This window comes from Lampetra fluviatilis, chromosome 43 (genome assembly GCF_964198595.1).
Source record: "Lampetra fluviatilis chromosome 43, kcLamFluv1.1, whole genome shotgun sequence".
Taxonomy (NCBI): domain Eukaryota; kingdom Metazoa; phylum Chordata; class Hyperoartia; order Petromyzontiformes; family Petromyzontidae; genus Lampetra; species Lampetra fluviatilis.
This window is the reverse complement of record NC_136317.1, coordinates 2,311,233-2,321,870: the sequence shown is the minus strand read 5'-3', so window position 1 is coordinate 2,321,870 and position 10,638 is coordinate 2,311,233. Positions and strand designations below refer to the sequence as shown.

At 56.0% G+C, this 10,638-nt stretch overlaps 1 protein-coding gene across 1 annotated transcript in view; it reads right to left on the bottom strand.

The window, feature by feature from the left end:
- Positions 1-220: 220 nt before the first annotated feature.
- Positions 221-10,638, bottom strand: part of PID1 (phosphotyrosine interaction domain containing 1) — a 32,975-nt gene continuing 22,557 nt past the window's right edge. Inside the window, exon 4 of the mRNA XM_078876123.1 lies at positions 221-2,670. Coding sequence (XP_078732249.1) covers positions 1,798-2,670 — 873 coding nt within the window. The 3' untranslated portion in view covers positions 221-1,797. The remainder of the gene's footprint in view (positions 2,671-10,638) is intronic.

The window sequence follows — 10,638 nt, the reverse complement described above, 5'->3', positions numbered from 1 at the left end:
CGTCCCACCCATCACCACCTCCTCCACCCTGCACACCACGCGTCCCACCCATCACCACCTGCTCCACCCTGCACACCACTCGTCCCACCCATCACCACCTCCTCCACCCTGCACACCACTCGTCCCACCCATCACCACCTCCTGCACCCTGCACCACCACTCGTCCCACCCATCACCACCTCCACCACCCTGCACACCACTCGTCCCACCCATCACCACCTCCTGCACCCTGCACCACCACTCGTCCCACCCATCACTACATCCCTCCTCCTCTTCCCGATTACACGAAAAACACTTTCCTGCCACGTTCAATTCCCAGCCTCCCAAGTTGCTCACCCTATCCCTGCCATGATATTCCTGGCATCCTCCGCATGCACCGACATTCAAAGGCCTAACGCCGGAGCTTCCTTGAACACCTACCATCCCCAAGTTTAAAAGTCCTTTATTGAGCTCGGTGTGATCACATTGAGATTCACCATCGCTTTTACAAATTAAATACGCATACCATATCTTTGTCGCGGATAAAAGGTGGTTACACTTTTACACCCCGCCCCTCCTCCTCCACACCTGCAAAGCAGCTCATGGGCGGCAAGGGGTTGGTGGATCACGGAGAGAATTGTGGAACTCGCCGAGCTGCGAGGTGGCAGCACAGAAAGTGGGTTTGTGAACCAATCTGTGTGGACCTGCGAGTGGGTGTCACCATCTCGTACTCGTGCTAAGTTCATCTCGGTCAGTTTCCCCACCGATGCGATAAAAAAAACTAATTCAATTCAAAAGGAAATCGATGAACAAAAAATGACAAAGCTGGACCCCCCTGTCCTCTAAAATAGTTTTCAGCCTCAGTGATGCCCGGCCGCCTTTGTCTCCCCAGTGGCAATGTTTACACACCGCACCAGGTACTCTTTGAGGCCGAGTCGACCTAGGGAAGGCCCAGGACCAGTTCAGATAATCGTCACCGGTGTTGGTCACGAGCAGGAATAGAACTCTGGTTGCCGGGTTCGTAGACTGCCACGCAAACCGCGACACCACCGCATCCCACAAACACACACACACACACACGCACACACGCACTCACACGCGCACGCACTCGCACGCTCACACGCACTCACTCACATGCACATGCACTCACACACTCGCACGCACACACGCACTCACACGCACTCACGCGCACACGCACACCTATCGGATCGTACGACGCACCCTCAACCTTTGCTTTGAAATTTCTGGGAGAGCAGCACATCGTCCAAACGTGTAGAACGTGGACAGAGAGAGAGAGCGCCTCTAGTCCACTACTACCCGGCAAGCGAGAGCTTCCTCAAATCACCTCCGACGCGTTGCACAATCGCCCGATGGCTTTTTAACTGGCCAGTAACTCTGCAAGTTGGCTTTAGCGTTTACAACAAGAACAACAAAATGAATACCATATGCTTTGGCTTAAATAATTCAACAATCTCTTATACGTATAGATACACACAGGACTCGAGCGCAGTCAACCGTCGATTATTCCCCGCCCCACCCCGGAGCCCCGGGTTAGCCGTGCGTCCCATAAAAAATAAATAAAATCTCTTTCCCCACACGGCGGCTCGGCTTGACAGCTCCTCACTCGTCGAGGGCCGGCGAGCGAAGCGACTGGGGGGGGGGGAGCAGTGGGGGAAGGCGACGGCGTCGTCAGGATAAGCGAGAATTGACTGAACGCGTCCAGCACAGCTTGATCGGTGGCTTCCCGGCAAGGCCCACGTCGCGGTCGCCTCGACGACGGAGGAATCCCCTCGCACCCCCCCCCCCACGCCCCCCCCCTCAAGGTCTCACTCCGAAGCAGCCGCTGCCCGTGTCCACGGAGACCTTGAGGTCCTCCGCTCCTCCTCCTCCTCCGACTCCCGCAGTTGCCGTGGCGACCTGCCAGCCCTCTCCCGCGGCGGTGCTCGCCACCGGCGCCGTCGTCGCGGCGCCACCGTCCCTGCCGCCGCCACCGCCGCGCATCCCGCACAGGGTGCGCGTGAACGCCTCCATCATGGTGTGCGCCAGCCGCTTGGCCTGCTCGGTGCTCTGGCACTCGACGGCGTGGCACGACAGCGCCGGCGCCGGGCCGCCCCCCGCGCCGCCCCCCGCGCCGCCCCCGCCCCCGCCGTGGTGCTCCCGGTAGAGCCACGCGAAGACCAGGCCGCTGGCGCGGTGCTCGGCCGAGCAGAACGCGACGCGCGCCACGTCGAACGAGTCCGTGCGCCAGCCGCCCCCTTCCCGCGGCTGCCTCCGCTGACGCCGCCGCTGTTCCGCCGCTCCTCTGCGGCCGCCGCTGTGCCGCTTCTTGCGCCACAGCAGCCGCTGCGCACGCACGGCCGCCGTCGCCACCCCGCCCTCCTCCTCCTCGTCGTCGTCGTTCTCATCCTCCTCTTCGTTCTCGTCATCGTCCTCCGGGTCCTCGTCACCGGCGAGCTTCGCCCGCTCGCAAGACGTGGTGGTGATGGTGGAGGAGGAGGAGGTGGTGGTGGTGTGAGAGGGCGGCAGCTGCACGTGCATGCGGATGTGAAAGGGCCGGATCTCGAGGCGTGCGGGCCGAGCGAGGCCGGGCTCCTCGGCCTTCAGGGCCCACATCTCCTGGACGGCGCCGTCGGTGCAGCCGGGGCCCAGGGCGGGCGCGGGGAACAGGCGCACCTTGCCCAGGTACGTGACCTGGCGCCGGCGGGGGGCGGGAGCGCAGCGGTCAGCGACAACAACGATGGCAACAACAAACAAACACGACTAAGCGATGACGACGACGCGGCCGCGTTGCTTGCGCCGGGCTAGTTTCACCGCTTTTGAATGATAATTGGGTTTTTTTTTTATTTTTCTACCTACGTGACTTTACCGAAAGAACCAAAGAGTACGTTCTAATATTTAGACATTATCTACGCTTAGAGTTTCCTGGCTGGCTGCTGCCTGGGCTCCTCTCCACCACAACAATAACTCCGTTGTCGGTGGCCACTAGGGGGTCGTTGCGAAAGAAGCTAGCTGGGTAGCTGGCCACACGGGATTTTCCGTGCAACAAATAAACTTTGCGTCGAGTTGAAACGGTGGAAGAAGAAGTTCGGACGACGTTTAGTGATGATAAATATAGTGCGACGAACGGATACGTTAGATCGACCGCGGTTCATTTAATGTCGCTCTAACTTTCACATTTGAGAGCTCCCATTAATGGAATTATTGCAACATAATATTCCTTAAATCCTAGAAGAATATAAAAAAAAAACGCAATACATTTTATCATTCCGTAAAAAGGCCAGATTTCTCGTAGTCTCCAAGTTACAGCGGGGAGAATGATCGTGACACAGCCGTCTTATTTTTCCGATGCAGGGCAACACAAACGGCTTCTCTCTGCTAGTTTTATTTGAATACATTTCAATTGCCATTTAGTTTCGGCTCCTCTGACGCAGCGGTTGACACTCTGCGAGTGTCGCCACCGCCGTTTCTTTCCAGGCCGCAGCTAGCGGCCCGTGGCGGAGTTGGCATCTGGAGGGGTGGTGGGGGGGGCACCTCCCCCTTCGTCAGCCCGCACCGACCCGTGTGGTGAAGTAAAACCGCCACGGCCTGTCCCGGGGTGGGCGGAGGAGGCCCTCGTCAAGCAGTGGAGTGACAAATGGCTGCGAGTGATCTGTATTACTTTAATCAACGAGGAATGCGTTACAGTGCAGCACTTCTCAACGCTGACCACTGCTACTCGCAGAAGGCGCCCAGGGGATATGTCTGGATATTTGAGCTCTTAACTGCGCAGCGCGAACGACAAGCTGGCCAGCCAGTCCGTTGAGGGAGCTTCCGTTCCGCAAAGCACGCATGTACGTACATTGAATGTCTTTCGCCCCGTACGTAGCCGATCGCAATAACAATTATCAGGAGGTGCGGGTGGGGGGAGGACAAACTCAACAGAAAAAGTAGTTGTAAGGAACTGAGTTTTCAATCTAGATTTGGAAGTGCATAGCTCCAGTGGCTTCCTAATATAGGACGGAAGAGCGTTCCAGACGGCCGCAGAAGCGCATCTGAAAGCGCCGCGCGATGATGCGGTGACCACGGTCTTTGCTCGATGGCCCAGCAGCCAAAAGCCGCTGCTGCCACGAGGATGACGACGGGAGTTTGCGTGATGGTGGTTTATGCTCCTTGAACGAGTTCAGCGAGGTACTGTGGTTCATTTGTGGCAAGGACTTTGTCAGTAATGAGTGCGACCTTATAAACTCGCGACGGTACCCTGGGACCAGTTGCGTTTTTGAAGAAAGAAAAGGAAAAGAGGAAAAGAGGATAAGAAAACAGAAAAAAAAAGTGCCGTCTAGTATTTTGTGGCCCCAAAATTTATACCAACAGCGAGTTATTGCCACGCCGCGCTATGAACCCGGGGACCCGAGTTCGATTCCCGGCCACGGCCAACAACATCAGTGGGGCATGAGATCCGAAGCGGGCCAACATCCCTGCTTGCTGCCGCCTTCGCCAACGCGCGCTGGCGAAGTAGGGTCAAGCAACTCCCACGGCGGCCGACAGAGCGTGGGTACCGACCGGGGGGCGGGGGGAGCCATGCATGATTCTGTACCGCGTGGCCCAAAAGTCAGGAGGCACGGGGGTTATTATATTTATTCTAACAAATCACATTATGGTAATTTAATTAATTTTAACAAAAGTTCAAACCGACTTCCATTAAACATTAATGCGCGGCGCGTAAATTATCATCTTTTGAAATTAATTCGGGACTTCTTTTTTTACTTGAAGATTACAGGCGTTCTTGGTCGAGTTTTGTCAACGACGGAGTTGAGGTTGACCCCGCAGGAAGGAGAAGAGAAAGAGATATTAATAACGTTAGCAGAGTATTTTTTTTTATCTTCACGTAAATGAACAACAAACAAACAAAACCCATGCCCTGACTTTTGGACCACCCTGTATCCCGGACACGACTGTACGGAGAAGCTGCATGGCGCAGAGAGTTTGCGAGCTGCGTGTGTTTTTCCTTAAAACGCGGTGTCCTTGGTCGGACGAGCGGGCAGACAAACACAACATCTCCCTCGGCACAGCAACACATATTCCCATCGGCTCCAAAAACAAATACTTGTGCACTTTCTTGCACGGGCTACGCTAACCCGACATTTACATACCAGACAAAGATCCCCCGTATAGCCTTTAACAGACCGTTGGGGCAAGTGCTGTTAGGCACCACGGTGGCGAGATGTTAACCACCTCGCCGGGTATACAGGAGGTCGCGAGCTCGATCCTGACCCTAACGCCTGCTGCATATTTGGAGTTTGCGTGTCTCTCTCTCTCTCATCACGGTGGTTAGGAGATTTTAACTACCTCGCCTGGTATACAGGAGGTCGCGAGCTCGATCCTGACCCTAACGCCTGCTGCATATTTGGAGTTTGCGTGTCTCTCTCTCTCTCATCACGGTGGTTAGGAGATTTTAACTACCTCGCCTGGTATACAGGAGGTCGCGTGCTCGATCCTGACCCTAACGCCTGCTGCATATTTGGAGTTTGCGTGTTCTCCCGGTGGTCGCGTGGATTTCTCTCCGGGTCCTCCGGTTTTTCCCTCCGCATTTAGAATCCACATCACGCGTTCAGAGTTATTTGGCTGCTATAAACTTCCACACGATGGCTCAGCCACTTCGTTGAGCTATCACTTGTGGCCATCAAAGGCCGGCCACAGCACACGAAGAGGTGGGTGGCCAGCACCACGCCCGGCCGCCTTTGTCTCCCCAGTGGCGATGTTTACACACCGCACCTGGTACTCATTTGAGGCTGAGTCTACCTAGGGGAGGCCCAGGACCGGCCCAGATAATCGTCACCGGTGTTGGCCACGACTACACTACCGCTCCCCATGTGTACACATGCATTATAGCTGCCGTGTCGTTTCACTGCATACACTTCTTTGGCCAACACGAGTGATGATTTACGTTCATTTGCCCTCAGATAACCCAGCTTCAGAGGAAATCTGGAATTATTACGCAATACGATTTGGTTAACTTGGCCGATATTCTTTAAGAACCTGCTTTGGCTAGGGGTGGCAGGTTTGAATCAAGGGGCGTCAACGCCCAACCACCTTTGTCTCCCCTGCACTGACGGTTTACACAACGCACCAGGTACTCATTTAAGGCCCAGTCGACCTAGGGGAGGCCCAGGACCGGTTCAGATAATCGTCACCGATGTTGGCCGTGAGCGGGAATCGACTCGGGTGGACGGGTTAGTCGCGCAGTGCGCTAACTGCGGCGCCACCGCTCCCCACCGAGACACGCAAAGACAAAAATCCCCCAGATACCCTTTACAAACTGTTGGGGCAAGTGCTGTTAGCGAGCACCTATGAAGGCCGGCACGGCACACGAGGGGGTGGGTGGCCAACACCACGCCTGGCCGCCTTTGTCTCCCCAGTGGCGATATTTACACATCACACCACGTACTCATTTGAGGCCGAGGTGACCTAGGGGAGGCACAGGACCGGTTCAGATAATCGTCACCGATGTTGACCGTGAGCGGGAATCGAACTCTGCTCACCAGGTTCGTCGTGCAACGCGCTAACCGCTATGCCACCGCTCCCCATACTGAGACACACACAGACACTAAAACACACACACACATCGCTCTGGTCTTTATCTAGGTCAACACATGCTAACAAAGGCACACGCACGCACATACACGCGTGCATGCACATACACGCACACGCACACACACGCACACACACACACGCAACTCTTTCCACACACTTCATCATCTACAAAATTGCAGAATTTTGCTAAACATCCTTACGAATGCATTTGTGCAAAGAGAGAAAAAAGCCACTCAGGAATGGTTTCCTCATAAGCCTAGAGGGTCTGTGTGTGTGCGTGTGTAGGCATGTGTGTGTGCGTGTGTAAGCATGTGTGTGTGCGTGTGTAGGCATGTGTGTGTGTGCGTGTGTAGGCATGTGTGTGTGCGTGTGTAGGCATGTGTGTGTGCGTGCGTGTGTAGGCATGTGTGTGTGTAGGCATATGTGTGTGCGTGTGTAGGCATGTGTGTGTGCGTGCGTGTGTAGGCATGTGTGTGTGCGTGTGTAGGCATGTGTGTGTGCGTGTGTAGGCATGTGTGTGTGCGTGTGTAGGCATATGTGTGTGCGTGTGTAGGCATGTGTGTGTGCGTGCGTGTGTAGGCATGTGTGTGTGCGTGTGTAGGCATGTGCGTGTGCGTGTGTAGGCATGTGTGTGTGCGTGTGTAGGCATATGTGTGTGCGTGTGTAGGCATGTGTGTGTGCGTGCGTGTGTAGGCATGTGTGTGTGCGTGTGTAGGCATGTGTGTGTGTGTGTGTTTCATTTGGCTCTGCGTGTGCAGGTTGAATTGGCAGAGTGCGTGTGTGTGACACACACACAGTGGCGAATGGTGGTGGCAGTGGCTAGCGCGCTACGCTACGAACCCAGAGACCCAAGTTCGATTCCCACTCACGGCCAACGCCACTGAACCGCTCCTGGGCCTCCCCTTGGTTGACTCAACCTCTTCTGAGTACCAGGTGCGATGTGTAAACATCTCCAATAGGGAGACAAAGGCGGCCGGGCGTGGGTGCTGGCCACTCCCCCCCTCGTGTGCCGTGCCGGCCTTCATTAGATGCTCGCGGACAGCGCTTGCCCCAACAGCCCGTGCAGGCTATACGGGGTATTTTTGTCTTTGGGTGTATGTGTATGCTCATCACCGACGCTGGTTGGGCAGCACAGGTCTGTCAGTGGAATGGCTTTATATTTACATTAGTTGCGTAATGCTGTGTGACACTGCCTGGCCCTTAAGGTCGCTCCACATAAAGCCCTCTCGTGTCTACTGAGCCACAGTCATGCCCTCTCTTCGTGTGCGCGAAACATGGACCCCGTTACAAGAAACATCTACACAAGCTTGAGCATCATACAGGCTGGCCCTGCCTTCAATCACTGCGAAGTTTAAAATGTGGCTGAACTCGCTGTTGGTGCCCCAAACAAACCCTCTGAAAGTTCCTGCGCTCAGTCCACATCCGGGAGCTCCTCCGGCGGGCGATGCTGCGTTGGTTGGGTCACGTAGCCCCGCATGCCCAGCCACCGCATGCCCAGCCACCGCATGCCCAGCCACCGCATGCCCAGCCACCGCATGCCCAGCCACCGCATGCCCAGCCACCGCATGCCCAGCCACCGCATGCCCAGCCACCGCATGCCCAGCCACCGCATGCCCAGCCACCGCATGCCCAGCCACCGCATGCCCAGCCACCGCATGCCCAGCCACCGCATGCCCAGCCACCGCATGCCCAGCCACCGCATGCCCAGCCACCGCATGCCCAGCCACCGCATGCCCAGCCACCGCATGCCCAGCCACCGCATGCCCAGCCACCGCATGCCCAGCCACCGCATGCCCAGCCACCGCATGCCCAGCCACCGCATGCCCAGCCACTGCATGCCCAGCCACCGCATGCCCAGCCACCGCATGCCCAGCCACCGCATGCCCAAGTGGCTTCCCTTTGGCCAGAGAGAGGGGCCTAAAACGGGCGCGACACGGGCTAGAGAAGAGACGGACTGACGCGGTACGGGGAGAACGTGCAGCCGATTGACCAGGTTACCAGCGGGGTCAAGATCGGATTCCGTGGAGGAGGCTCGTGAAGGACGCCACCGGCGAGTTTTGGAGGCAGTCGCCCTGCAACAACGGCGGAGGGTGGAGGAGCGACGCTCGCAACAACTAACTCAGTGCCGAGTCACGATGGTCGCGGGAAACCACGAAATGGATTCAAAGTTTGGAGTGAGATCTGTGGAATGGCTGCGGACACACAAGATTAGGTGCTGCCAGTTTTGGACTGGGGGGGTGGTGGGGAAGGGGGTCATAGACGCTGGATAACAGCAGAGGGCAACAATGGATTTTGGATGCACATCTGAGCATCACCCCAGCCGATTTGGTCAAAGGTTCCAAAAACAAATCAAGGGGAGCCGGTATTCCCAATTATCAATTCCTAGTGAGAACGAATATTCATTTAAGGGAACGTATAAATTATACGTGTCGGATGGGCAACAACAGGAAAATGAAAAGTGTGTCGTTCGGATAGATGGAAGGAACCGTAAAGAGAGGAAGACCTCGCAGAGAACGGCTTGATGGCGACATCACACGAGACTGCTGCCAGAACCATTTGGCGCACTACTTGGTGCACATTGGCAGTGGATACCTACGGGGCTATCTGCCCATGCATCGTGATGATGATGATTATAATGATGACAAGAGGGTAGAACCTATATTGTCTGACGCCAGCGCCAAAAGCGGGATCTGTAATATCCCTTTTTTCCACTGGTGCCTCCGAGCCGAGCCAGCACGGGTCCCAGCCGGAACCAAACGGTGCTGCGGCGGCCTCACAAGGCACCCACTGATTAGGAGCCCAGGGATGGGGGGGCCCCAATGATTGCGTTCGTCTGCCATGTGACATCAAGTGAGCATTACCCCATGAGGGCACAACGTCACGGCATCATCTGAAATCCGGAGGGAGGGAGGGCCACTAAAAGAAAAAGGGAAGCAAGTCACTAAAGTTAAATAACTAAAAGCGTGTTTTTTTTTTACGCGTCTGGACTCATTCAGTGTGTCAGCGGCACGGCTCGGCTTCTGCGGTCGGTCAAAAAAAAACACCCCGGAGATCTCGCGAGAGCCGTGCCAGGCTGGCTTGGACACAGTCCCCCCCCCCACCCCGGGCACGGCTTCGCTTTGCGCAGTGGAAAACCGGCGTGAAGGTGAACCGGGGCTCGCCCCAGCTCACAAGCCGTCCTCGGAAGCAACAGAGACGTCGTTGTAGCGTCGACGGAGAAGCGGGACAAATAAGCGGGAATTACGACCCGGGGTTAAGGGTCAACTTCAGGGCCGTATTTTTTGCCTACAAATAAAGATGGCCGAAGGAGTGTCGCAAATGATGGATTTCTATAATTTGGGCGCCGCGGTGGCGAGATGTTGACTACCTCGCTTGGTATACAGGAGGTTGTGGGTTCGATCCCAACCCTTATGCCTGTAGTTTGCGAGTTTTCTCCCCGTGGTTTAGTGGAATTTTTCTCCGGGTCCTCCGGTTTGTTACCTTGCACATTCAGAAACAACATGCGTTTAGAGTATTTGGCTACTGCTATGACATTCCACAACCATGATGAGAAGCCACTTCCTTGAGCTATCATTTGTGGCCAGGTCACTTCTGAAAAAGAGATCTACATAGCTCAAGTGGGCCTTACCTGGTAAAATAAAAAATAGTTTAGTTTCTGCTTGGGGACAGCCGCACTTAACCACAGCCCGTGCTAAAAATTGTTTAGCAGACATGTTGCTTTACAATCGCTTGCCTCTGACTGTGGACGGTAGGGGACAGGTGGGGGGGGGGGGCAATGTATCCATGGGAAGCGAGACTGGGCACCTTGTTGGGACGGCCCAGGCCCATTTCCGGGTCATTCCGGTCGTGGAAAAACATCGCATGGGTCAACCGTGCCGGAGAGACGCACCGCCACCGGCCTTCGTTGGGGCCGCGGGCTGGGCCACAGAAACCCCCAGGAGGATGTTGCTTCGACAGCGACACCCACAAAGTGGTGGCTTCCAGGCTGCCCCAGAGGTCGCAACCGGGTACCCGATACCCGTACCCTACCCGATACCCCGCTACCCGTACCCAGCCGGGTACGGGTACGGGTAACCGTTTGCGACCCTG